This window comes from Vicugna pacos, unplaced genomic scaffold, assembly GCF_048564905.1.
Source record: "Vicugna pacos unplaced genomic scaffold, VicPac4 scaffold_20, whole genome shotgun sequence".
Lineage (NCBI taxonomy): Eukaryota > Metazoa > Chordata > Mammalia > Artiodactyla > Camelidae > Vicugna > Vicugna pacos.
Genome location: NW_027328741.1, coordinates 90,708,660 through 90,735,254, shown reverse-complemented (window position 1 = coordinate 90,735,254; position 26,595 = coordinate 90,708,660). Strand labels below are relative to the sequence as shown.

The following is a 26,595-nucleotide window of genomic DNA, read 5'->3' as shown; positions in this document are numbered from 1 at the left end:
ACATTGTTGCCTGTCACCTCACTGTTGCAGTTCCAGGGTCTCCATTTAGCCAGCTTGAAGGAATAGTCAAACTTTTTCTTAAAACCAGTGACAGAAAACCAAAGTGGCTTTAAGAAGCAAACAGGGCAGGAGAGAATGACTTACCTAACTGAGACGTCCACAGGGAGATAGCTTCAGGCAGGTCTGTACCTGGTGCTCAGTGACATCAACAAAAGTCATCCTTCCCCACCTCTGGGCTCTGCCACTGGTGTCATCTTCACATGGCTCTGCCTTTATAAAGCAAGATAGTCACCAACTGCCACAGGCTGACATCACCACCCCTCAACTCCCAACTGAAATAGAACTTCTCTGCTCCCAGGATTCCAGCAACTAGGCCTGACCTCCGTGGAGCCTGATTGGGCTGGTGCCCAGCCTTGAGCCAATCACAGTGGCCAGGGAGGATGGAAAATGCTGATCGGCCAGATCAAGGCCATGTGACCATCCTCTTCAGGAAACCTGTGAGCTGTTCACCTGTTTCCAGCTTGGGAGAGTGTGATGTCTCCCAGAGGATTCTGCTTCTAGCACAACCTGCTGGTGGCACAATGAGCTGGAATGAGCCTGTCTGCTTGGTGACAAGTGACAGGTCACTTAGTGGTTCCTTGCTCCGGGGAGGGAGGCATGTCCACACAGTATTGGGGCTTCAGAGCCAGAATGTAGTAGAAAAGCCTCCTGGTCTCCCAAAAGGTGGGAAAGTGAGCAGTGACACTGGAAAGGCACTCCTCTCTGTGGCCCTTGGCTTTCTCCTTGTTACAGTGGAGAGTGCAGTGCTGCCCCTGACAGCCCACTTCCCTGCTTGGAGGCCTTTGCAACAGGTGGAGAGTGCTTGGAAAAGCCCATTTATTCTGAGGAACTGTTATTGCTCCTGGTGGGATTATTATTTTCATGTCACTTGTGAGGTGGGCCCTGAGGGGTCCCTGATCTGGGGGCACAGACACCCACACAAACTTGGCCCAGTATTGCTGTTCATTCAACAATGTCTTACCAAGCACCTACTGTGTGCCAGATTCCCAGGGTAGAGCAGTGATGTTGACAGCACAGGTCCCTGCCTCACCTCATCTCTGCATCCCAGGTGGGGTCACCAGAGTGGGAGTTCAGGAAGCAGAGGACGTAGCCGAAGCCTTGTGGGAACCCCTGGGTTTTTCTCTGTGCTGAGGGACCTAGCAGCACACCGATTGTGGGACTCAGTACCCGCAGCACCCAGCATTGATGGGTAAAGGAGAGGGGCATTTCTACAAGCCCATCCTCACTAACCCCAGGCTCTGGAGGGCAGCTCCAGTCTGCTCAAACCCAGGGGGCATCTTCCGACATTCTGATCACCCTCTGGTATTACTCCCCGCTCAGATGCAATTTTCCCTGTGGTAGCTACACTCAGAAAATGTGTTTGTTTCTCTCCGATGTGGTTAAGTGGACTTCAGATGCATGATAGCGATGGAGTGGCTAAGCCTCTGGGCAGATTGCTGGGTGACCCGTGGAACTTGCTGCACATGGTGAGCTCCCTTCTGTCAACCAATGGGCCAGGCCCCACCACTGTTCTGTCTGTTCTACCTCACTTAATCTGCACAGACACTCTTGCGGGACATCCTGTTATCCCCCATCTCTGCTAACCGTGGGTGGACAAAGCTTGGGTTTGAGAAATTTGCCCAGGTCACATGGTTGACAAGTGCGGAGCTGGGGATTTGCACCCTGGTCCCAGGAGTCTGGATCATGGAAAGGGCTGGGTGGGGCAGCTTATTGCAAAGGGAAGTCCTGCCCAAGCCCCTCCCATGAGAGCCCACCCAACAGCACAACTCGGAGAGTCAGCATTTCCTGGACCAGATGGACAGAACCTCAAAACTTCTTTGCAGATAGTTTCCATGTTCTTTTGTAAGCACAGAAAGGCCGCAGACCAGGGAAGGATAAGGCCAAGAGTGTTTTCACTGGGGAGAGTGAAGGACAAGTGTGAAGACACACAGCACTCCCAGCAGCCCTCTCGGCAGAGCCTGACACTGGGTGAGCAGCTACCGTGACTACCTACCATAACCCTGTGAGGTTCATGCCTGTACAACTCTGCCTGTGAGAAGAGCAAAGTGAAGCTCAGAGAGGTGTGGGGACATTCCAAAAAGAAACAGATAAGGTGGGATCATCACCACCATGCTGTGCAGGTGTCACACTGTCACACTGCTCATGCATGGCCTGCTGGGAGTAGTGAAGGCCTGATAGGAGCACAGGAACACTGTGGTGAAGGTGACGTTTCTACCTGGGACAGCTGGTACCGGGGACTCTAGCTGGTTCTTCATTGTGCCTGCTTTGAGTGTCAGCGTGTTGCAGCCTCATGTAGGGGAAGGGCTGTCTCCTTTCCACACCGGTGCAAAAGGAAGAGCATGTACACACTGGCATCACCATAGACCACCGGCAGGATCAGGATCTGGAGCTCAGAGCAGAAACTGCCAACACCTCAGGAACTGGTGCAAGAGGAGGACCTGAGTGCCCCCTGAAATATTTCTAGTTTTAAAAACATACTTCATTAGGGGGAAGTGATAAACAGTTGATCCCTTCAAAATATTCTGTTATCCAAGGAACAATAGCACCTCAGCATTGTAAGAGGTTTAACTCAGTCATCAATAACCATCACTATAGGTATGAGAAAACAGAGTGTTAGGAGTTACAAAAGGGTCTCAAGATCATGCAGGTCAGAACTGAGAACCATCCAAAGCATGTGCTGCATGATAGCCTCTCTAAGCTACCTGAGGCTTGGTCTGCTCCTGACACAGGGCAGATGGTTCTGAGAAAACCACACTCCTCAGGGGACCCCAGGGAGTTGACAGAGTTGAGTCTGGGTTCCTGGTCATCTTCTAAGTCTGGAATTTTGAGATTCTTCTGCACCTGTCCTTCCTCCAGAACAGAATCTGATTCAGGCGGGATTCCAAGGACTGAGGCATGTGCCAGGCAAGAGAGCAGGCATGGCTGGATGAGAGCATCACCAGTGCCATTAAAAAAGAGGCCAGGGCACTGAGATTTCCATTGATTTAGCATCATGGCTGGGAGGGGTCATGTGTTCTACAGTGAGTTCCGAGTATCCTGCACCGCCCTCGAGGACCTGCAGGGGGCGAACGAAGCCAGCGTGCCTTAGGTGGCGGTGCGCATGCGCAGTCCGCGTCAGCAGCCAGCGTCTTCCCTGGGGGCGGAGCTTGCTTTCCTCAGGGCTGAGAGGGCGGCGCCAAGGAGGCTCCGGGACACCGCTGCCTGCGTGTCTGCGGGAGGATGCTCCCCGCTCTCTGTCTGAAGTTACGCCGGTTTCCCACGACCTGAGCCCGCTTCCTGCCGGGGTGTGTGTGGACCTGACCGAGCTGGGGCCCCGGCCAGCAGGGCAGGAGGGGACGGGTGCGCTGGCGGGCCCGCTTCGACTATTCTCCTCGCCCGCCGGGAGCGGGTGAGTGCCCGTGTCCATCGGGGCCGCTGGGGTGTCCGCGCCCCTGGTCCTCACCGCCCGGGTCCCCCCTTCCCCCGTGTGATCGTAGGTGTGTACACCGCGGGTCAGGAGCGGGGATGCGGGTGTGAGTGTCCGTGTCCATCCGGGCCGCGGGGGTGTCCGCGCCCCTGGTCCTCACCGCCCGGGTCCCCCCTTTCTCCGTGTGAACGGAGGTGTGTACACCAAGGGTCAGGAGCGGGGACGCGGGTGTAATGGGAAAGGGGCTGAGAAAGTACTGAGAGTTAAAGAGAAGTGTGTAAAATTACATTATGTTAATTTTTATATTTTAAGTGTGTCAAAGTCAGAGTTTATCATGCTTTTACTTTCTTGTCTTTAAAGGAATGCAATCATTTAGTTTATACTTAAAATATGCTTCTCAGCTTATCTCATTTTCAAGTCAAAATACTGCCACGGTTGACATTTTCTCATAATACAGTGACAATCTTAAACATGTGTGAATATAAACTCATTGAAAAAATCTTGCAGTATTCCATGGTGAGTTGTCTTCTTAAAAATAATATCCAGGCCATTGCTAAATTATTACAAAAATATAAATTTTTTGAAGCACTTTTAGAAGTTCCACACACAGTGGTATTTTTAAAACACCAACCACTGCATAGTGCTTAAGATCATTTAAGATGAAATATATTCAGACCTAAAACTTTAGAATACTCAAAAGGCAGGGTAATGGCTGCTTTTTCATTGCAAATACACTTTTTTCTTCATAAGTGCAAAATACGAAGGTATTCAGCTAAATTTTGTATATCTTAATTCAAAAGGTGAAATTAGAATATAATCTCCTTATTTTTTATTTTAAGGCTATTTCCCATAAAAATTGGTATTTTTATCTGTAGGACCTTAATTGTCTATTCATTTGTTTTTTTCTTTTCGTTTATTTTCTTTAACAGAGAGTGCATTCTTGTGTCTTGTTAGAGTTTTTAATTCTCCTAACTTATTCCAAGACTTTCTGACACTGATAGTAAATAATGGGAAAGGCCTTATAGTAACTGCATCTTTTCATGTAGTCAGGATTTTTTTTTTTTTGGATAACTTTTTTTTACAATTTCCATTTGGTTCACAATATTATCCCATTATGACAACTCAATAAAAAATTGTAATCTGTTTACACCAAGACACTTATGTCAGCACAGTGCTTTTGCTGATATGATTTTACATTAGATTATAATATAATATTTGATTTGATTTACATATAGACTAATACCTATTTTATATATTTACACACATATATGAATATCTGCTAAATGTCATTAATTTGCATGGGGTGGTAGCTGATAACATGTGATCTTTCTGACCATTGGCTATTCTTATGTGTGTCTAACGTACTTCTTAGAACAGATACTAGAACATCACACCTCTCATTATACAGTATTTTAAAGGTTATATTTTATTTTATTTATTTTTAAACATTTTTTATTGAGTAATAGTCATTTTACAATGTTATGACAAATTCCAGTGTAGAGCACAATTTTTCAGTTATACATGAACGTACATATATTCATTGTCACTTTTTTTTTTGCTGTGAGTTACCACAAGATCTTGCATATATTTAAGATTCCACACATGAGTGATCTCACATGGTATTTCTCTTTCTCTTTCTGTACTGCTCCACCATGAATAACATTCTTCAGGAGCATCCATATCTCTGCAAATGGCGTTATGTAGTCAGTTTTTGTGGCTGAATAGTATCCCATCATATAAATATCCCACATCTTTATCCAGTCATCTGTTGATGGACATTTTAGGCTGTTTCCATGCCTTAGCTGTTGTAAATAGTGTAGAAAAATCAGCTGAAAAACTTATGGGGGTTCCCTTGTAACTCACTCTTTGTTTTTCTCTTGCTACCTTTAGGATCATTTCTTTATCCTTGAATCTGGCTATCTTGATTAGGATATGCCTTGGTGTGGGTCTGTTTCGGTTCTTCCTGCTTGGGACCCTCTGAGCCTCCTGTGCTTGGATATGATTCCTTCTTTAGGTTTGGGAAATTTTCAGTCATGAGTCCTTCCCATACCTTTTCAATCCGCTTTGTTCTTTTTCCCCTTCTGGAACTCCTATTATGCATACATTGGCACAGTTTATATTACCCCATAGGTCCCGTATATTGTTTTGTTTTTCATTTGTTTTTCTCTCAGCTGTTCTGATTGGGTGCTTTCTGTTGTCCTGTCTTCTAGGTCACTTATTTATTCTTCTGTATTTTCTTGTCTGCTTTGCACAGCCTTTAGGTCAGCTCTCATCTCAGCCAATGAGTTTACTAATTCTACCTAGTTCTTCTTTATAGTTTCTATTTCATTTTTGATACATTTTATATACCTAAACACTATTTCTTTTAGTTCCTTCAGTACTTTGATCACTCTTTTTTGAAATCTTGATTTAATAGACCATCAATGTCTATTTCTTTGTTCATGCTTTCAGGGGATTTCTCTTGATCTTTTCATTGGGAGTGGTTTCTCTGCTTCTTCACATTGCTCATATCTCTCTGGCACCGTGGCTTAAGGAGTAGCAGTTACCTACTTATCCTGGAGATGGTGTGCCCTTAATGATTTTATCGAGAGGACTTTGTGTCTTTGCCCTGCTTCATGAACTCAGCTTGCTGTTTCATAGGCCTTCTGTTGGCACCCTCATCTGTGCTGCTCTCAGTGGCTGTTGGCCAGCAGATTGTGCCCCCTCCTAACATTAGGTCAGGAGCTGAACTCTTATCCAGTGGGTGGGCAGGTCACTCCCCCTCCTGATGCCACAGTCAGATGCTGTGCTTAGGGGGAAGCAGGTGGGCAGATCACACCCTGTCCCAGCACTGTGGTCAGGTGCTGTGTTCCTGCCAGGAAGGTGGGTGGCTGCCCACCTGCCCTCTCCTGGTGCTGGTCGCTCCGCTGCTCTGTGCAGCTGCCTGCTCTGCCTCGGGTAGGCGGTCTGTAGGTGGGCTCAGGGAAGACCACGGAACAGCCCCGCCTACGCTCTGTGCCAAATCTGAGCTCCTTGTTTCCCTTGGCGGCACAAGTTCTCTGAGGTGTCAGGGTAGAAAAATCCTCTCTGCCTCAGGCTATAAACAAGTCTCAGTCCTGCCTAAAAGGTTGTGGGGCCCCCACGTGCAGATTCAGGTCTCAGCCCTGCCCCCGCCCTGGCAATATGCACAGGAGGAGATGGTAGCTGTGGCTGAGCCCTGCCTCTCTTCTTGCGAGATGTGCCAGTAATGGCACAGGTCTGAGGAGACAAAGGCTTCAGCACCCCTCCCCCTAGGGCACATGCCTGCTTATAGTTTTGTTTACCTTCTGAGTTAAAATTTACCTGACAATGAAATGTATAAATTAGCCTTTTGAGGTTCATCCTTGTATCGGTAGTTGATTCTTTTTTATTGTTGAATTGTATTCCATTGTTTGAATATACTATCATTTGTTTTATCCATTCTCCTACTGATAAATACTTAGGCTTTGGATATCTTTTTTTGCAAGCAAACATTTTTTTTTAAAAATGCAAATATAATATACATGCTTACATGTGAACATATCTTAAGTATACAGCTCAGTGATTTTTCACAAAGTAAACACATCTATGTAACCTTCATCCAGTCAAGAAACAGAACATTGCTGTTCCACTTTGGGTTTCTTCCCAGATACTATGGCACCCCTTTGATGGATTCACCATCCTAAATTCAGCCACCATGGATTGGTTTTTTTGCTTTTGAAATTTTTAGTCCCGTACATTCCACTCAACATTATGTAAGATTCATCCACTAGTGTTTTCTGTAAACTAGTATATTTATTTTTATTGCTTTAAAGTATACAACTTGTATGCATGTGCCACCACTTATGGTTATGTATTTATTGTTGACAGGTGTTTGGGTCATTTTCTATTTGGGGCTATAACAAATAGTGATTATGAGAATTTTCTGGATGTCCTTTTGTGCTCTGATGTAGAAGCTTCTGAAGGGTACACAGGGAGTGTGTGTTTGTATGTATGTATATGTGTGTGTGTGTGCATATATACACACACACACATATACATATATAACTTTCATTCAAAAAGCCTACTTTCAAATTATTTGTAAGAATTTATATTCCCACTGGCCATGTGTAAGAGTCCCCATTGCATGTTACCCTCACCAATGCTTCATATCACTTAACAACTAACTATTCTAGTGGATGTCTAATGGTGTTCCAAGTGTGGTTTTAGTACGTATTTTTATTATTACTAAAGAGCTCAGCCACTTTTCATAGCTTATTTGGATTTTTCTTTTTGTGTGTGAAGCACCTGTTCAATTTTTTTGCACATTTTAATATTGAGGTTTTGCCTTTTTCTCCACTGGTTTTTGTTCTCTATATGCCCTAGATACAAGTCTTTTGGTGGATATAGATATAGCAAATATATTTTCGCACCATGTGGCTTTTCACTTTCTTAATGGTATCTCTTGATAAAAATAATTCTTAATTTTACTGAAGTCCAACTTAAAACTCTTCTTTTATGTTTAGTGCTGTGTCCTGTTTAAGAACTCTTTGCCGCTTCAAAGTCATTAAAATATCTCCTACACTATTTTCCAGATGCTTTATTTTGGTGGGGGATTAGGTTATTTATTTTAATGGAGGTACTGGGAGTTGAACCCAAGACCTTATGCATGCTAAGCACACATTCCACTTGAGCTTTACCCTCCCCCAGATGCTTTGCTTTTTGTTTCAAATTTATTAGATTTATAATCTATCTAAAATTACTGTTCATGTATGGTACAGGGTTTAATTCAATACTGTTCCATTGGTCTATATGTCTAACTTTAGGAAGTTATCACATAGACTTAATATTGTTTTATAATAAGTTCTTTAACATTGTTCTTTAATATCAGCTTGGCTATTGTTGGCTCTTCAAGCTTCTCTATGTATTTAGAATCAGCTTGTCAAGTTCTACAAAGAAACAGTAACAACAATTAAGTTTTGGGGATTTTGATGTGCACATATAAATCTTTGAATCAGTTGAAGGGGAACTGACATCTTTAAAATGTTGAACCCTCCAATCCATAAATTTGGATTACCTCCCCTATACTTATTTTTATCACTGCTGTTACAAATTATCACAAATTTTGCAGCTTAAAGCAACACAAACTTATTATTTTATGATTCTGTAGGTCAAGTCAGGAACAGGTATCACTTGGCTAAAAATCAAGATGTCAGCAGGGCTGTATGCCCTTCTGTAAGTCAAAGGAAGAATATATTTCCTTGTCTTTTCCGGCTTCTAGTGTTCACCCACATTTCTTTACCCATGACCCTTCCTCTATCTTCAAAGCTAACAGCTTTACAGCTTTCTAATCCTTCTTCCAAAGTCATATCTTTCTGACCACATCTGGGAAAGATTTTCAATTTTTAATGACTCCTGTTGTTAGACTAGGCCCATGTAGAAAATCCAGGCTAATCTCCCTGTCTCAGAGTCCTTAACCTGATACATCTGCAAAATACCCTTTGCCATGTAAAATAACATATTCACAGATTTCAGGATTAGAACATGGATATAGGTAGGGGTCAGTGTGGTGCACTATTCTGTTTATCAAACTGTTTAACATTTGATACTTTCTGACAAACGTATAAGATAGAAGATCCTGGTCATGTTTAGAATGCTTCCTCTGCAAAATATTGGGCACTGAGTTTATTTGAAAGGACTGAAAATAATATTACCACAGGAATGGTTTCCTAATTCTACTGACATTTACTTACTTTATACTTAAATACCCAAAATGGTCAGCCAGGAGTGGGATCTTGGCAAATAAAATAAAAGTATAATTCAAGCTTTTATCACTGAATTTATTAGCTAATTCTATTTTAGAAACAGACAGAAAATAAAACAATTTAGAGTAAGCCTGCTTGCTTATATATTAAGTGAAAATAAAGTTTTAAAAGCATGTCTGAATATGGGATAAAGTGAGCATCATAAAATGTAATGTTAATATTTAGTACCTGGAAATCTCAAACTCCCAATTTATAAACAAGTTCATACTGTATAGCACAGGGAACTATATCCAATAAAGTTTTGTAGTAACTTATGGTGAAAAAGAGTATGAAAATGAATATATGTATGTTCATGTATGACTGAAGCATTGTGCTGCACACCAGAAATTGACACAAAATTGAAAACTGACTACATATATATATATATATTTGAAAGGACTGAAAGGACTATATATACCAAGAAAAAAATTAGATTGCTAACCAATAAAAAATCTGTCAGTAATATAATGCTAGAAACACTGAGACACAAAAGAAAATTTCAGGCATACATCTGTTTATAGAGTCATAGAAAAAATAATGCCTATGCAAGTCCCTGATAAGCATGAGAAAATAGGAAAGGCAATATAAAAGTTCAAAATGCTTTGCTATGTAAGAGCTGCAACATGACTCAGACACAAACTTCAGTGGTCAAAATATCTATATAATTAATGATAACTTAAAGTAATTGAGGGCATCATTTTAAATGAGATAAAAATAGCTGCTCAATTTTCATATTACTAACCAAGTCATTTCTGTTTATAGTAGGTTTATATTATTTTTATATGTATTTATATTTTATAAAGACATATCAACTTAGATCCTGGCAGATAATTGACAGTGGAGCAACTGATTGATTTAAATGGGCATCACAGGCTTATCAGATTTCATATGCTTTAAATATACATTAGTTATTAGCTGTCAGGAAGAGTTCACTTTTCATTTATTCTAACATAGCTGTGCCACAGGCAGGTTACTCTGTATTCACAATGGAGGATCATGATAGATATGAAGATATCAAGCCTTATTGATCTTCATAGGGGTGCTTTTATAAGAAAAGGAGAATAAAATAAAAAAAAATCTAAAATACTACTTTTTTTATAGTGTTCTAACAGTTATATCTTTTATTTTTTAACTGAGTTATAGTCCATTTACAATGTTGTGTCAATTTCTGGTGTACAGCACAATTTTTCAGTCCTTTATGAATATACGTATATTTGTTTTCATATTTTTTCACCATGAGCTACTACAAATTCTTGAATATATTTCCCTGTGCTATACAGTATAAGCTTGTTTATCTATTCTATATATACCTGTCAGTATTTACAAATCTTGAACTTCCAGTCTGTCCCTACTCACACCCCTCCCCCCTGTAAAATACTATTAAATCAACATATATTTTTGAAGAATTATGAAAAATGGGAAACTATAAGTTGTTTCTTTAAATTGGAGCAAAGAGAACTACTTTAACTGGAAAAATACTTAAAATCTGGCAAGTTTTATGATTTCATGTTCACCCCTGACAGCTTTTCTTTCCTCCTTTCTCCTTCAATCTTTATTGGACCTTCTAAAGAATTAAATTACAAAAAAGAAAAAAAGAAAGAAAGAAAGAAAATTAAGAAACAGCTCTGCATCTAAAATAACCTCCTAACTGGAAAGATGGTATACTTTGTGAAAAATTTACAGCTGCCAACTTATGATCTATGTCTCTGTCCACACTGCCTTACTTGTTAGGGAGGGTCTTAAAAAAAAAGTAAAGAAAAATAGCAAATTATAATGGCTTTTACATTTTAAATGCTTTTCTATGTGTCTACAATCTGCTCTATCATGAGTTATTAAGATAAACATTATCAGCTATACTCTACTTTCCTATCAGGCACATTGTGACTCTAAGAAGCACGCACGCTCTAACTTACCATCTGCTGGTGGTGTACAGGTTAATGCAGTTCTTTTGGCAATATATGGTTTTGTAGTCTAGTTGTCTAACTACTACATAATGGAAAAGATGTAGAACTACTGGTACCACTGCCCTCGGTCTCTGTCATTTACCTTAAACATACCTGGAAAAGTAGATTCAAAAACTCATTGGCAAGAACATTTTTCACACTCCAGATCTGATATTCTTCTAGAGTTAAGATGGCCATTCTGAAAGAGAAACAATATTTAAGAATATCTTAAATCTTCATTTTCTTATATTATTTGAATTAAACTTGTTTTACTAAACTTGCAATGGTCATTTGTCTGAAAGAAAACTAATGATTTAATGTAGATGCTGTGTATTCATCCGAAAGTAGGCCAGCAAGAATAAGTTCAAAAGTAACCAAACTCTGAAGTAGTCACTCATAACGTGGGCAATTTATCACCAAAAATCTTCCTCCAGTAAGACCTGGGAAATAACTCACAGTATCTTCTGGTTCAAGGTGAAGATTACTAACAGAACCCACAAAAGGTTCTGGGTAGAGAAAAAGGACTATTTACTAACTTTGAAAGCATTTTTCCAAACTCTTTGGATTATGCCCTTTGACCCTAACAATTTTCTAAGATCTTTAAAACATCTGGCAATATTATTAGACTTCTTAAGAGATTTAAAAGAACTAAATATATATAATAAATGAGTATCTATATTAACATTTCCTCAAAATAAAATGTAACATTACTTTCACAAGTTGAGTAAAGCAGTATTTTTTTTTTTTGGTGTCAAAGTGTACCAAAAATTACATTTATATACAGTAGACAATATTTCTTGGCAGGCAAAAATATAACCAAATGCTTCTTACTTCATGTTTTGAACAATCACCTTAACAATCCTAGATGAATAATAATGTTCTTAGCGTTTATTACTTAATTATATTTTTATTATCTAATGATTTATTATTTAAAGATATTTAATAATATTTACTATTAATGATATTCATGTATTCATTCAATATATAATACCATTTATTACAAGAAAAGATTTTAAAGCACTGTGATGGTAATTAATGGCTTTCATGATGCAACTTCCATTGAAGTATATTAACACCAATGTAATGGTACAAAATAATGGGTAATATTGTCACCGTCTAGTCACCAGTGAATATGGGTAATAGGTTTGGTTGAAAGGTCCAAAATCTATTCTAAATTTTTACCATTTCATTATTATGGTTACACGGAGATGGAGCAGCTAAATGATCTTTTTTTTTAATGTTCAAAAGTACAGCCATAAGAAGAAACTCGGTCTTATATAAAAATAGACAGCAATGATAACCTCCATACTTATCAAACACCCAGAAGAAAGGCGATGGAAATTGTATCTCTACATAAGGTATTTCCTAATAGAAACATTCCTGTGTTTCTGTTTTCATATATACCAAATAGAAATGGCTACCTTAGTTTTGGGCAGAAAAGTAAATGAAGACGGTTATCTGAATTGCCAAACAAAGATCAAGCCCTGAAAAATTCATTTCTATTATTTATTTCTATTGAGTGTCAGTTAATAAGACTATGATGATTTCTTCTGGATTTGTGATTGAAAAAAATGTTACTTATTTTTCTAAGCCTGTGTAAGGCCACTATGGTCTACATCCTACCATTTGCAACTTGGTACATGTCAACATTTGAATAGAAAGGGTCAAATTAACTCATATGTGTCTCACATATATGGATTATCTTCAGTTTCACAGGGATACATAGACATTAAGGCAAACCTATTATAATATCTTTAATAAATGTTGTGAAACTAAAAAAATTCAAGGCTTTATTCTTTGTAAAGTACATGCTTGTTTCTGCTATTATACACTTATTCTGGCTGCTATTAAAGAACTTAGGACAGACCCTCACCATTATTGAAAAAAAAATTTAAAAACTATATACACCACCCAGATTGAGATGAAAAATAATTTCCATCATCCCAGATATCCTATGCTCCTTCTCAGTTAACTCACCCATCTCCAAAATCACTATTGTAACACTTATTAACATTAGTTCTGTCTCTGTTCTAGAACTTCATATAAATTAAATTGTACAATGTGTTCTTTTATTGTGGCTTCTTTTGCTCAATATAAGTTTTGTCTTACCATAATGTATTAAACTGGGAGAAGTAAAGATTATAAACTACAGATGGCAAGGGCTGTCTCTACTTAATTTTTACAAAATGCCTAGCTTATAAAATATAATGTTTTTATGTAAATAACACTTAATGGAGTTGTTTAAAGGTCGAATGGGCTTTCCTTAGGGACAACTTGGAGTTATTGTAACCACAGGTCCAAATAAGCATTTAGCAGGGATGATGCAGAAGAGATTCAAGTATGTATATGTAACGTATGTATACCAATTCAGAATATAATGTATTTTTAGAAAAGAATAAATTAGTCTCTGCTAGACTCACCTTTGTGGTGTCATGTGCATTCTATGTGTCTCTACAATGTTGGATAGATCCACAAGTAATTCCTTTAAAACCAGAAACCCAAATCAGTAGTTAGGAAAGAGAAGGTATCATTTTTATTAGACAGTAGCTGAAGTATAAAATATTTTTTCGGTCAAGTTTTGTTTTTTTTTAATTCCAGAAATAGATTGCTTGTTTACCTTAAAAATTTATGACAATTTTCCAGTGGTTTCATTTTTTTTTTACATAATACATTCAGTTTATTAAATTTTCTAAGGTAAATTCTCTTCCCAATTTTGCATCTTTGGCTATGAATATTTTGAGTAGCATAATATAGAACCTAGAAGTAGTAAGAAATCTTTTTCTCAACCTCTTTTAAAAAATTCTTCACTCTATGTTCCTGTTGGAAGTTTACATGCAAGAAGATGTATACAATCAGACTTTACCAGGGTATCATCGGTGCAGTTGTCCTTCCAGACCTCTGTGCAACCACGTGTCTCTCAGTTCAACCCTACAGAGAACTCCATCACCATCAACATCAAATACCTTGAAGCAAACTAAAGAAAAGAAACTCTTATGGAGGAAAATTACTTTTATATTCTGAAGTATAATACATTTTATTACAACCTGCCCTAGTGAAATTACTTAGTTCCTCAAACAACTACATTCTGGATTAAGTTCTTATTTGGAGGAGATTGTGTCATTAAAGTCCTTTGAACTTGTAGGAATTCCTGTACACTTCACAAGTCTCTCTCCTTATATAATTAGCCAGCTTAGAGAACTCTATCCTTCATCTAAATCTAAAGTTAAATTTCTTGCAAACTGAAAAAGAAGGGCCAAGTTACTATACAATATCTCACAGATTTTGAGAAGGTAATTCAAGCTTTTAAATTAATTTCTAATATTTATAACTGATCACTTCAGAGTTGATTCTTACAATGCTGAAAATATTCCATCTACATTAAGAATCAACAAAAAGCTGGTACAGTCAGCTCCCCGTATCCATTGGTTCTGCATTCACAGGTATAAACAATAGATCAAAAGTATATATGTATATGTATATATATATATATATATAAATTTTCCCAGAAAGTTCTGAAAAGCAAAACTTGAATTTGCTATGCACTGACAACTATTCACATATCATTTACATTGTATTTACAAATAATTACATTGTATTAGGTACTAAAAGTAATCTAGAGATGATTTAAAGTATACAAGAGGATGTGCATAGATTATATGCAAATACTATGCCATTTTACATAAGGACATGAGCATCCATGGACTTGGTATCTGAGGGGGTCTCAGAACCAATCCTCAGCAGATAATGAGAGATGACTGTATAAAGATTTTGCCTCTCCAATGTAATTAATGTGCACCCAATATTTTTGCCTAAGAACAATTTCAATTCTTCAATGAAGTTTATATACAACAAGCTAAAAATCCAAAATATCAGCACTTTGCTAATTAACATCAATATCAGCAAAATTGCTAGTTAGTCTATTTGGTTAACTTCCACTAGTCCACTGGCAAAAAAATAAATTAAAAAAAAATTTAAGACAACAACCTCAATTGAGAAACAAAGACTTCAGCCTCTTTAATACCAGAACTTTAATGTGAACAAATAATCTATCACAAAGCCAGGTTAGAGTAATGGTATACTATCAGGGAAGATAAAAGAAATCTAAATTTTTAAGATTAAATAATTATCTACTTCACACACCCATGTAATAATTATGCTATTAAGTTAACTGAGTGCATCACAGTACAACATTACTAAAGAATATTGAACTATTAAGTATCATACCCAAAATATGCAGTATTTGTGAAGCTGTATTTTAGAAAGATGCAGAGATAATGACCCTAGTGAATATGTAAGAATTAGATTCCAATTAAATGTAAACTGCTGCATTTTCCTAAACAAATATGGTTAAGATATAGGAATGTAATATGCTTATAAATTATGCCATAATATTTTAGATAGGTTTAAAAGATAAATTTAGTATTTAATAAAATTGTTTTATCATAAATTTAATTTTGCTAATAAAATATCAATATACACAGTGATAGAAAATAAGTTGAAATTCAAGTTAAGCAAGACAAATTTTCTATATAGACTACCAGAAAATATTTTCTATATGCTTAACATTTTCAAACACATCATGACTGATGTAGTTCATTTATCATGAATTGTACATTTATCTGGAAAATCAACCATTATTAATAACAAAGATCTTAAATTACTCCACAGTAAAAAAGAATAGATGATTGAACCTTTACACTGACGTCAGTAAAACCTTAGCAAGAGATTGCTATTTGCAAAAGGGATGAAAATTCAAGCCTTAATCAGATGATTTTTTACATGAATGGATGCTAATTTTTTTCTCTGTATAGCTTCCAAATTTTGTGATGTTTAACACACTTACATTTCTGTCTTTCAGCCAGAGGTCCTCTGCAACAAGCTGATAGCCCACAGGATATCTCCTTAAAATCTATGTGGCTGTCATGATTTTCACCAAAAGCATTAAATAAACCTGTAAAATAGGAACACAGACAGAATAAATCACAGCCAACAAACTTTCTGTTAATAATGACATGCCTATGAAAGGAGGCATGACTCGCATAAACTGATTTAGTTTTTAAAAGTTATCAGTAGTTTCCACTGTCTTAGGAAGTTTTTCCCCCACCCCCTGGCATAATTATAACCAACATTTAACTTCCTAGAAGAAAATACTATCATTTAGTGTTTGGTTTTGTCTGCATACCTGTCTCTATCTTATATTAATTCCAAAAGTCAAAAGTGATTGTAGAATGTAAAAAATAAAAATGTATTTTAAAAATTTAACTGGAAAAATGTCAGAGACCACAATTATCCTAATTTGGAAAGACTAAGAAGAAAAAGGAAAAAAGAAAAAGAAAAGTTGAACTCTATCAAAGATATACTGTGTTGTTATTAATGAGATTCATACAGCTCCTTCATGAAGCAAAGAAAACTAACACACTATATTATAAGAGACAGAAATTCTGTACTGCAGTCTTCATTGTACCACTTAATCTGTATAACTAAATATATTAAATTTCAGAAATAAAGGGCAATTTATAATCTAATCCTGTGGTTTTTAAACTTTTCCTAAAAAATAAATGGAATCATTTTATTTTCAAATGAAATGATTTCTCAATCTCTAATTATAAAAAGGTAAAAACATAACTGCACTGCTGAAGTGGAAACCCTGTCTGTTCTAGCTCCCCTAACAAATAAATATTTCTAAAACACACTAGAAACCTGAAGAATACAGACTGTCTATTTCAAGAATCTAATTCTGTGCCCTCAAAGAGCAGAAAATTGAAGCTAAGAAGTAGTTAAATGACTTGCTAAAAGTAAGAAATTTTTTTTAAAAAGGTCTGAATCAGAAGAAGAACCCAAGCTTTCAGATTTCAAATACAGTTTTTGTGATTATCACCCACAACTGCTCCTTGTAAACCTCATTTAAAATATATATAGTAGTGAAAAGTTTAGAGCTAAGTGGGGACCTTAGAGATGGTCTAGTGGTTTCTTAATTTTTTAAGGGTGGGGGAAGTATACAGCAGTGGAACCTTCTTCTATATAAAAGAAATACAATAGACACTCCTCAGCTGAGGAAGAGGTGGGGTCATGTTTGGAAGCTAGAGCTTTGCCTATTCAGTGTCCACCACCCTGACCCTGCACCAGATGCTGAGGCACCACACTGGAGCACACTTTCATAATGATTGTCTTGGTCAAACTGATTTTATATATGAGAATATTCAAGTGCAGAAAGGTAAACCGACTTACACAAGGCTCCAAAGGTGGAACAAGGCTCAGGTGTTTAGCAAAGAACATTTGTAGAAAATAGAAGGATTCCCACCTTCACTCAGAGATGGACGAATTGGTGGTGAAGCCAATGGGCCAAATGTCTCTAAATCAAATCATCCAGTTCAGGATTGAGCCCTCAGCAACAAATAGCATTTCTCCAGATGAATGATGTCTGATTCTTCCACTGACAATCAAATCAAACAAGATTATAAAATCTCACTCTTCTCTTCTGGACAATTAATTAGTTCATCCTGATAATGTAACTTCTAAATACACATTTTAATTTCCCAGTTAAACTGTTAAAAAACTACCTAAAACAAAAACTCTGAAAGTCAAATATATTGTATCTAAAGTGGCATGAAAATTAAATTCAAATTAATGTAAAAGAGGCTTTAGAATGGGAAAAAATTTGCAATTTCCCATTAAGCAGGCTGTTTAATTCCAACATGTAAAATAATAAACTAAGATACTTATTTTTTGCTTCCCACACTTTTATCTGTATACCCTTTGGTGATTTTAATCTGTATCTTGGATTTGAAAATTCTTGATCATAGTCTCTCCTGGCTACACAGGTAACACACTAATAGCAGAAACTGTGTTTGATTTATCCTGTCACTATTGTAACCACTTACACATTTAATACTTATTAAATAAATGTACAAAGGGGATAGACCTAAGCTTCTCCTCCTTGGCCCTAAAATTCTTACTACCCCTCCTATAAAGGCAGGAGCCTCCTCTGTAGGACAGAGTGTAAATGTATCTCCTGAGAAGGATTCCCCAACAAGGGCTGTCTTTACAGCATGCTTTTAGATGTTTTTATGGGACATTTCAATAAAAGAATCAAGGACCTAAGCTTCCCAGTATGGTGGGCGTTGTGATGGGCATGGGAGGATGCTCACTTGGGAGGATGAGATGTTAAAGACACTAACAGTGAAAAGGACAGGGCAAGATGAAGGGCGATTGGGAAACAGGACCACAGAGATGTGACATCTACTTCCCACTGTCATCTAAGTGATACCTACTTGAAAGAAACATTTCTACAGTTAAATTCTATAATGGGGGTTATTTAAATGAAGCACACATATACTCAATGAGTAGATCACATAATTTTTAGAGATTCAGAGTGCAGTAGCATTTTCAGAGTACTTTTTACATCAATAACTAGTATTTATAAATTCCTGTGTACTAAATAAGTATGTGGAATTATTTCCATTTTGCTTTTAGACTTACTACAGCTTAACGTATTCACTGCACTGATACAGAGTAATTTTTCTAATGAATAAAAATGATAATGTACAACCTTGTTAAAGATTCTTTAATTTCACCATCACCAGATTTATGAACATTTAGGCCTATGTGTCAGGCCCTGTTTCTTACCAGCTTTTTCACCAACAACTTACATTGAGGTTATATTGCATTACCCAGAGGTCAGGAAATGTTCTTTCACACATCCACATCTTTATTAGGTCCTGTGTCCTCTGAGGAGAAACATTCTCCCCGCTTTCACATCCTTCCATTTTACAGCCTAACCACTAATCCTTCTCTAAACACCTTCTAATGCTTTCCAACCTCACCAGCTACCCTAGGATTTTAACTTCTCTCTTCTGCAACTGTCCTCCACTGTATATAGTATCCAATATTCAAGTGAAGTATGAGTCCTCATTTACAGGTCTGTGGCCTCTCTAGATTACAAAGTATTTGGATTCAGTAACCTTGTCCTTTTATCACTTTTGCTGCTAGAGTTCCTTTCATAGGACCTGATACATAGTAACCACACAATAAATATTTCCTGAATGAATAAATGAATGAATGAATGAATAGCCAAGGCAATCTTCACAGCCAAGGCTTCCCCAACCCAGCTCAGTATTCTTTCTGTTATATCAAAGAGACTCTGCCCCATGAAACAATAGACCCTGCACATTTTAACAAATGTATACAATTATTAGGAACTATTATTAGAACAGAGACTAGCACTACTGTTCTCAAAGTTATGTCACATAAGTAGTGTATTAAAGCTCGTTCTGATTTCTTGTTTATACAAATCAGCTATGTCTGTCACCAGTTTAAATATTAGTAATTTAGAAAACAAAAGTTATTGATTTATCTACTCATCAGAAATCATTACAACAGATCTATTTACATACCTCTTCTGTCAGTTTATATACCAACTGGAAAAGAAGGGGTGTACAGTCAACTCTGAGAGTATAATTGCCTGCAAAATAAATAAGAGAGAATTTTAATACCTCCAAATGGACTACAAACCTGTATTTAATTCTAACTTTATTTTCTAATTATAAACAATATATAACAGATTTCAAATTCAAGGCATCATTCCTGGAGAATTAAAAATAGGGTGGACCCTACAGATTATCATATTCAGTGAAGTATGTCAGACAGAGAAAGGCAAATATCACATTCTATCACTTATATGTGGAATGTAAACAAACAAAAAATGATACAAATGAACTTATTTACAAACCAGAAATAGACTCATGACATAGAAAAGAAACTATGGTTACCCAAGGGGAAAGGGGGAAGGGAAGAGATATGTTAGGAGTTCAGGATTAACAGATATACACTATTATATATGAAACAGATAACCAACAAGGACCTACTGTATAGTACAGGGAATTATATTCAGTATCTTATAATAACCTATAATGGAAAAGAATCTAAAAACAATGTATATGTATATGTATATGTATATAACTGAGTAACTTTGCTGTACACGTGAAACTAATATTACAAATCAAATGTACTTCAGTAAAAAGAAATAAATAAAATTTTAGAATAGACAGATAGGTAGGGAGATAAATAGACAGGCAGACAGTCTGGCTAAAACTAAAACACAAGGTGGAAATAACTCTTCAGGAGCCAGAGAGGCTGCAGCACACACTCAGGATAGGAGACTGCAGAGGCGGACTCTGCTGCTAAGGCTGCAGCTCCTGCAGTAAAAGTAAGGGTCATTGCTCATTACGGCAGCAGTACCTAGGGGTCTTTGGCAAAGGAAGTGGTAAGGCCATAATGTTCATGTTTTTATTCATTTATTCAATTCAATATGAAGACTTTAGACTAGAGCATGTCAGTAATTAACATGTGTCCTGTGACACTTACCTAGAAATAACCATAATACGATGAAAGCCTACAGATGCACATGCCACATGTCAGGGTCAAAAGGAAGTTTGTAGTGGGTGCTTATTTCAGAGTTGTTCCAATACATACAGGAACTATTTCTGTATGAAATATTTTAGCCCAACTTTTAAAAATAGCTCCACAGGAAGAATGTCAAAAGTACTAAAGTTTTAAGTAGTAATCCAAGATAGGCAAATGGTAAATATACTAAAGAAATTAGGATCAATAGCTTAGTTATGAATCATATTGATTCATTTGAATCATAATAATGTTCTCTCTGGTAAAATGGAGAAATGGAGGTATTATTGAGGCATCTCATAGAAAGAGGATAATCCTAGTTTATGAGTTGGAGTTGATAGACTTAAATACTGGTATACTATTTAATGACAATCTGAAATAAAATTTACCTTCTGTGTATGAGTCTGCATTGATATATGCAACCTCTCTCTCCTGGAGTGTTTTCACATTCTCCTGTAGTTGAAGCAAAGCAGTCACTTAACTCACAGCATTTACAATTTTGGAAATACAAGCAAAACAAATTAATTCAGTAAAAGAGTGGTTTGCAGATACCATTATAAATCAAACACCTATGCTTTTGACCATAATTTTAAGAAAATGCTATTAACTGGTTGATAATATTAATGCAATTAAAACAAGAAAGAAAAATATTAGTGATGCTGTAGCCGCTGTTCATAGCAACAGCAGGGAGACCCAGAGGAAAACTGCCCCTGATCCCCTGCACCATAATATGAAGGGGGAAGGCTCGGAGATGCTCAGCCTCACCCTGGATCTACTGGAAGAGGACTGCTCAAAGTAAGGCCTGGAAAACTGTATTTTTAAAAGGTGTCTCTGGAAATCCTTACAGACATTAAAGTATGAGATCCCTTGATGTTGGGGATCCAAGTAACTTTACCATATTAAAAGTGAGGTTGTACTGAACACTGGAATTTGACACAACACTGTAAAATGATTATGAATCAATAAAAATGTAAAAAAAAAAAAAGTGAGGAAGTTGGAAATTTGATTTATCAAGAATTTTTTGAAAGAGAAGATATTGATGAAAAAGAAAAATATAGGAGGGGAGGATAGAGAAAAAAACTCTAGGGAGAGAAGAGTGGCTATTAGGACAAAGACAAGACATTTCTCACACATACATGCACACACGCACACACATTCTAGAAAAATACAGCAGAAGAAGACTAATGCCATCACACAACATGGGAATATGCAGAGAGAACTCTTTTCTTCTCTCTGTTTCTCTCTCTCTCTCTAGCTTGCTACCTTATAAAAGCAGTTACAGTAAAAACATTTAAAGCTGTGAGTGGTCATCCCACAAATGAGAATTCTCACCTCTGCGCTTGACCACATGGGATAGATGACAGCTGATTCTGCGGCAGAGTATCCATTATGACAGAGCTACAGTAGAAATAAAAAAGATTCCTTAATTATATATAAAGGTAAATGTGCTGCTGAATATGATCAAGAAGCTAGTAGAAAATGGGAAACAATATTCAAATTGTCTTTTAACTCACATGAATTTAAATTAATGCAAGGCATATTATCTTGTATCTTGGATTTATTTTATCTGTATTTTAAGCTGCTTAAATTATAAAAAGACACATGTATTTCTATATACATGTGTTCACAAGAAATTACATATTTCTAAAAGTAAATGACCTTAATGAATAAGCTCTGATTCATCTAAATAAGTGTATTATGAAATGCATGTTCATAACAACAACATAATAATAAGACTTTGCCATATAAATGGAATCAAATGTGATACAAGTAAATGTGATTTTATTCCCATACTTATTTGATTCATATTATTATTTTAAAGTATGCAGAAATGAGTCAGAAGGAAAGCATTTTAAAAACCATTCACAATAATAAGAAAGATATGACATTCTTTAAATCAATTCTATAAAATTTGGACTCATAAATGAACAAAACAGAGGATAGTCACAGGAAAGTGCTTTTTGGTGCGCCTGCCTTTAAAAAAATACACAAGCCTACCTTGAACATGTAAGAACTTAGAGTTACTGGACAGAGAGCATAAGGGAAGAAGATGAAAGAAGGGGGTCTATGAGAGACACTTTAAAATAAAGCATTAAGAGCCAGTGACAAATGAAAATTAATCATAATTGAATTAAAAATAAATCCTTGAAATTTTAGAGTAATTCAATTTACAAAATCATTGTATTACACTTCCCAACCAGGCACTTTTGTAAATGGTAAAATATACCTATGGTTACAATTTAGTGTTGAATCCATAAAGGAGAGACTATAATCAGAGTATAGTCATCTAAAAAGAGCATGTTGTTTTCCTGGATAGAAGAAATCCAAGGAAACTGTAAAAACTTGAAAATTAATGCCAAGGATCTAAATCAGATTTTCAATAGGCTAATTCACTTGTCAGAAGTAGTTTCCTAGGTTTGACTATTTTCTGAGCTTACAGATTTTACTTACTTATCACAAAACCAATATAAATAGAAACTAAAATATTTTAAAAATAATGAAAAAATTGGTTTGTGCTTAGTAATTAAGAGGTTGTTCTGTTTTGCCAAACTGATGTAAAAGCAAAAACAAACTCTATTTCTTAAATTTTCTTGTTTTTATCCAATTTAAAACAGTATCAGGTAATGGAACACATCTGTGATTACCCTGAGATACATGTTGACCAAGAAGATATGTTTACTGTCTTAGTTACCTCAGCCCATTTGTGGAACCCAGAAGTCCAAATTTTTCTGCATCCCAGCTGGCAAAAATGGAAGTTCTTCTCAGTCTCCAGCTTGAAATCATTGTTAACATACATGGTTAGGTACATCTGCCTAAAAACAAAGGAAAATTCACTGAAGTCACTTTCTGTCATCACTTGCCATGGAAACATTATTTACCTCTACTAATCAGTTTTCCAAAATTCTGGACAACTTCTTATAAATCAGCAGTTCCACTGGTTAGGTCAATACCTCCAAATACCCAGAAGTCCTGATGATCTCCCAGAATAACACATCTGTCTGGAAAGGAAGGCATTCAAAAGAATGACAACTTAGAATGTATTATAAAGAGCAGTAATTTATGTTTTTAAATTAAACTTCCTCCTGCTTGAGTTTCCTCCATAGAAAACCATCAAGGTACTGTCTCCTTTTAGAATTTACCTTTTTTTCCCCACATTTAATTATATCACATCAACCAGGAAAAAAATATTAAGAGTTGATTAAGATTTACCTTCTCTTACTCCTGTAATCTTTGTAAAAACAAAATGTTTTAAGACATTTTAAAAAATTCACCAACTCACCAAGTTTCACAGATCCTCAGGTAGTTCTGATTACATCATAAATGCTTGTGACTTTCTTGAAGTTATGAACATGCATTTTAACCTTCCTAGAATTTCACAAAGGGAACAAATTACTTCACATAGAGCATTATGTCTAACAGGTTCCTTCCAATGTTTTATTATAAGTCTCAGAAGTACAGAAAACTGTTTAATAAGATGATAAATTCCCATATGCCCACCACCTAAATTCAATCATTGTTAATACTGTTGAACTATTTGCAAGCGAGTTGTGCAAATCATGACAGTTGTCTCCTATGTATTTAAGAATGCACCTTACGGTGAAATCAAATAAAAAAATCAGTATTTTATATTTTTCCTCCCTCATAGCTCTATTGTTGGTATTTATTTAAACTCCAAAATTATTACTCAACATGAAAAAGAATCTTGTTCTTAGCAATTTTTTTTTTAAAAAAAAATGTGTATTTGTCCATTTAGAGCTCAAATCAATTAAGGGATATAAGCCCCAGGTGCTTTTTTTGGTATTTTGACCAGGGAAGATTTCTGTTTCTGACTTTTCTCTTAAACTGTTACTGAAGCTACATGCTCTGTTTTCCTTGTGTCTGTATGTATCTGTTTATAAATCACATTTTTCATTGTGTACCTCTAGAGGGTATTAATACATGAGATAATAAAGTCTCCTATGTTAAAGGAACTCTGTTCTAATTGAGTTAAATAAACACTTTTTAAAAATTCTTATAAAATAAAACTGAACTTCTAATACCTTAAGAGTTCTGAAATTTTAAAACAAGCTTCTTACAGAACTTATAAAATACTTGCAGAATCCAAATACAAATTGCTAAGGCAAATCATTAATCAACAAGGCTCATTCAACCATTTTAGTTTAATAAAAAACAGCTATCTCCTCTCTGATTCATCAGTGTGAAGTTTCCCTTTCCCTCTACATTTCAAGCCAGTCAAACTAAAGTTCTGATCATGCCATGCTCTTTTCCAGCCCTGCACAAGCTGTCCTCTGCAGCTGGCATTTACTGCCTGTCTTGATTCCGTGGAAAACTTACTGTTTGTGTAAAATTAAGCTCAATGAGCACATGTTCTGTGGTCATGCCTCCTTAATACCATAACTGTCTGGGGTTAGTAACAGTAACGACTATGATGGTAAGCGCACTGGGCCATGTAGCAGTTACGCGTTCACCACTGTGACCACTTAACCCTCCCCCGCAGAAGTGACCGGTGAACTTCGCTCCTTTCCCCCTTCTCTCCTACTCCTTCCCTTAAGTTAACCTAGTATTTTGCATGTACAGTGTTTTGACAGTTATCTGAAACACTGTTTTAAACCGTCAGTTGAAAAGGGAAGACAAAATGTTACACCTGGCCCAGAGGAGGAGAGGGGTGGGGAGTGGCTCAGAGGAAGCCGAACAGGACGCGCGGCCCCCGATCACAACACAGCCCTGTTCCTTCCCGAGTTTCGCAGCCGGGAAAGCAGAGGCGTGGGGCCCGGACTGCTTCGGGGCCTTCGTGGGAGGCCGAGGGAGGGACGGAGACCCGCGCAGGGCTGGGGAGGGGCCCGCAGGGACTCACCGTCTGTGCAGCGGCTCCTGACCCACAGCTGGGCGGGCGGCGGTGGCGGTTGAGGCGGCGGTGCCGGCTGAAGGGGCTGAGGCGGCATCGGCGGCGTTACCTGCTGAGGCGGCTGTTCCGGCTGAGGGGGCCGAGGCGGCGGCGGCTGCAGTGCCGGCTGAGGGGGCTGAGGCGGCATCGGCGGCAGTACCGGCTGAAGCGGCGGCGGCGGCTGCGGTGCCAGCTGAGGGGGCTGGGCGGGCGGCGGTGCCGGTAGAGGCTGCGGTGCCGGCTGAAGGGGCTGAGGCGCCATCGGCGGCGGTACCGGCTGAGGCGGCTGTTCCGGCTGAGGGGGCCGAGGCGGCGGCGGCTGCGGTGCCGGCTGAGGGGGCTGGGAGGGCGGCGATGGCGGTTGAGTCTGCGATGCCGGCTGAAGGGGCTGAGGCGGCATCGGCGGCGGTACCGGCTGAAGCGGCGGCGGCTGCGGTGCCAGCTGAGGGGGCTGGGCGGGCGGCGGTGCCGGTAGAGGCTGCGGTGCCGGCTGAAGGGGCTGAGGCGGCATCGGCGGCGTTACCGGCTGAGGCGGCTGTTCCGGCTGAGGGGGCCGAGGCGGCGGCGGCTGCGATGCCGGCTGAAGGGGCTGAGACGGCGTCGGCTGCCGTGCCTGCTGAGGCGGCATCGGCGCCGCTATCGGCTGAAGGAGCTGAAGCGGCGGCGGCTGCGATGCCGGCTTAGGGGGCTGAGGCGGCGGCGGCGGCTGCTGGAAGGACTTGAGGGACTCGAAGGCCTTCACCATCTTTTCCAGGGTCGCCATGGCGGCCTCCCGCCACGCGGGGACAGCCCCCGGGGTCGCCGATCCGACCGGCGTCTCTGGTCATCAGCGGTGGCAGTGAACGGGGCTCGGGGCCGCCAGCAGTTGCGGACCCCAAGCGCGCGGCCATCTTGGAACCGTCCCGACAGTCCCCGCGGCCCTGCGTCCTGCCACGCTCGGCCGGTGGGGCGGGGCCGGGCCGCGGGATTGACAGCCAGAGGCAGCGGCCTCCGCCAATGGCTGCCTCGCTCGCCCCTTGAGCTCAAAGAGCCGCCACGGCTGCTGGAGTTACTGCCGTTCTTCCCGGCGATGGACGTGGGGTACTGCACGAGGATCGGGAGGGCGGTTCGGGGGCGGGGTTG

General features: G+C 38.5%; 1 protein-coding gene across 2 annotated transcripts; it reads right to left on the bottom strand.

Moving 5' to 3' along the window:
* Positions 1 to 8,154: 8,154 nt before the first annotated feature.
* Positions 8,155 to 26,375, bottom strand: LOC140693730 (uncharacterized). Of its 2 annotated transcripts, XR_012069428.1 has the most exons (12): positions 25,444 to 26,375; positions 23,869 to 23,954; positions 23,281 to 23,401; positions 21,921 to 21,986; positions 20,978 to 21,041; positions 19,583 to 19,650; positions 17,491 to 17,622; positions 16,033 to 16,140; positions 14,053 to 14,163; positions 13,610 to 13,671; positions 11,304 to 11,388; positions 8,155 to 8,391 (listed from the first exon to the last, which is right to left on the bottom strand). XR_012069428.1 is itself a non-coding variant. In XM_072957413.1 (3 exons), the coding sequence occupies exons 1-2, from the start codon at positions 26,234 to 26,236 to the stop codon at positions 23,899 to 23,901; spliced, it is 849 nt and encodes a 282-aa protein (XP_072813514.1). In that variant the 5' UTR covers positions 26,237 to 26,375; the 3' UTR covers positions 23,484 to 23,587; positions 23,869 to 23,898. The 2 variants fall into 2 exon arrangements, 1 of the variants encoding a protein (XP_072813514.1); XM_072957413.1 differs by lacking the exons at positions 8,155 to 8,391; positions 11,304 to 11,388; positions 13,610 to 13,671; ... (5 more) ...; positions 21,921 to 21,986; positions 23,281 to 23,401 and adding an exon at positions 23,484 to 23,587.
* Between the last annotated feature and the right edge of the window lie 220 nt (positions 26,376 to 26,595).

Excerpts from the sequence above, each read along its gene's own strand:
- LOC140693730 (XM_072957413.1), bottom strand. The coding sequence starts at position 26,236 with ATGGCGACCCTGGAAAAGATGGTGAAGGCCTTCGAGTCCCTCAAGTCC. Across the intron at positions 23,955-25,443 it reads CAGGAGCCGCTGCACAGACG|GAAGGTTAAAATGCATGTTC; the intron begins GTGAGTCCCTGC and ends GTGAAATTCTAG.